Below are 1843 nucleotides of genomic sequence, written 5' to 3'. Positions count from 1 at the left end.
GGGCGGGGGGGAGGTGGAGGACGCCTGGAGGCCAGGAGGAATAATAACCTCCCTCTTCCCTTTCCAGACTTCCTGAGCCCCCATGGGTCAGCCTGGGACCCCAGCCGGGAAGCAACTTCCCTGGGTGAGAGATACTTTTGACCAGACTGCCTTACCCAGCTTGGGTGACCTGGCCTCAGCTCTGACACCAGACCCAACTTTGACCTGACCTTGACCCCAAACCCGAACCCAGTCCTGACCTTGGATTTGACTCCTCTCACCTCAATACTAAGCCCCATCCCCATCCTGACCCCAATATTTACCCCCTCCCTAACTATGAATATCAACACCGATCCTGATCCAGTATCAACCTGGACTTGACCTCCACCTCACCTCAGCCCCTCAGTGCAGACCAGACCTCAACTTAGACCCCAGCTCACTCTGCAGCTTCTTCATGACTCTGGCTCCCTCCAGTTTTTTCTTTTTCCTTTTCTCTCTCTCTCTTTTTTTTTTTTTTTTTTTTTTGAATTGGAGTCTCACTCTGTCGCCCAGGCTGTAGTGCAGTTGCCACCTCTGCCTCCCAGGTTCAAGCGATTCTCATGCCTCAGCCTCCTGAGTAGCTGGGACTACAGGCACGTGCCACCACATCTGGCTAATTTTTGTATCTTCAGTAGAGACGGGGTTTCGCCATGTTGGCCAGACTGGTCTCAGACTCCTTACCTCTAATGATCTGCCCACCTCAGCCTCCCAAAGTGCCGGGATTACACGTGTGAGCCACCATGCCCAGCCCAGTTCTGTTCGTGACCCCTTCTCTAGCCATAATCTAACCCATATCTAACCCTGACTCTACAGCTAACCGGGGCCCCAAACCCGATGCTGACCGAATCACCCCTTCTCAGCACAGCATAGGTGATGCCCCTCACCTTCCTCTGCCCCTCATTCTTCCTCCTTACCATGGGCTGTACTTCCCGTGCCCTAGCCTCCAATTCTCCATCCCCCGCCCAAGCAGGGTCCCAGTCCTATGAGGATATGAGAGGGCTCCTGTATGCAGCCCCCCAGCTCCGTTCCATTCGGGGCCAGCCTGGACCCAATCATGAGGAAGGTGGGTGCTTCTTCCACTGTCCCCTGCTATCCCCTGGGCTGACTTTGCCTCCCAGCCTACTTCCAGTGCCACTCGTGTTCTCCTCCCTGGTCCTATCCAGATGCAGACTCTTATGAGAACATGGATAATCCCGATGGGCCAGACCCAGCCTGGGGAGGAGGTGGCCACATGGGCACCTGGAGTGCCAGGTGATCCTCAGGTGGCCAGGTGAGCTGAGACTGCCCCTAGGGAAAGGGGGGAGGGAGGGAGATAGGCACGGATGACAGTGGCTGCTGGCTTTCAGGGAGGGAGAGGGAACAGGGCTCCTAGGGCCTGGTGGGCAAGGGGAGGGCTGCTGGACTTCTCCCCATCACTGTTTCTTCTTCATAGCCTGGATCTCTTCAAGTCCCCAAGATCCACACCTGACTCTGAAATCTGAAGACCTTGAGCAGATGATGCCAACCTCTGGAGCAATGTTGCTTAGGATGTGTGCATGTGTGTATGTGTGTGTGTGTGTGTGTATACATGCCAGTGACACTTCCAGTCCCTTTTGTATTCCTTAAATAAACTCAATGAGCTCTTCCAATCCTATGAAGTAGTGCCCTTGTGTGGGAAGGGAAGGAAAGGTGTCTTGAATCCCACGGAGGAGGGAGGGCTGCCTTCTGCATACAAAGGGCCTTTTCCCAGTGCGGTGGCCCACACTTGTAATCCCAGCACTTTGGGAGGCCAAGCAGGTGGATCATTTGAGGTCAGGAGTTCGAGACCAGCCTGGCCAACCTGGTG

The 1843-nt window shown here is 55.0% G+C and overlaps 1 protein-coding gene across 4 annotated transcripts in view; it reads left to right on the top strand.

The window, feature by feature from the left end:
• CD19 (CD19 molecule) overlaps positions 1-1651 on the top strand; it is an 8051-nt gene extending 6400 nt beyond the window's left edge. For 2 of the 4 annotated variants that reach the window (XM_017864421.1, XM_017864418.1), the window contains 5 exons: positions 68-124; positions 832-888; positions 989-1081; positions 1182-1288; positions 1451-1651. In XM_017864421.1, the coding sequence (XP_017719910.1) occupies positions 68-124; positions 832-888; positions 989-1081; positions 1182-1273 (299 nt within the window). In that variant the 3' untranslated portion in view covers positions 1274-1288; positions 1451-1651. Of the gene's footprint in view, positions 1-67; positions 125-831; positions 889-985; positions 1082-1181; positions 1289-1450 lie in introns of all 4 variants that reach the window. The other 2 variants (XM_017864419.1, XM_017864420.1) reach the window with 2 other exon arrangements.
• The last annotated feature ends 192 nt before the right edge of the window (positions 1652-1843 follow it).

Source organism: Rhinopithecus bieti, unplaced genomic scaffold, assembly GCF_001698545.2.
Source record: "Rhinopithecus bieti isolate Rb0 unplaced genomic scaffold, ASM169854v2 scaffold_76167, whole genome shotgun sequence".
Taxonomy (NCBI): domain Eukaryota; kingdom Metazoa; phylum Chordata; class Mammalia; order Primates; family Cercopithecidae; genus Rhinopithecus; species Rhinopithecus bieti.
This window is presented reverse-complemented; position numbering and strand designations above follow the sequence as displayed.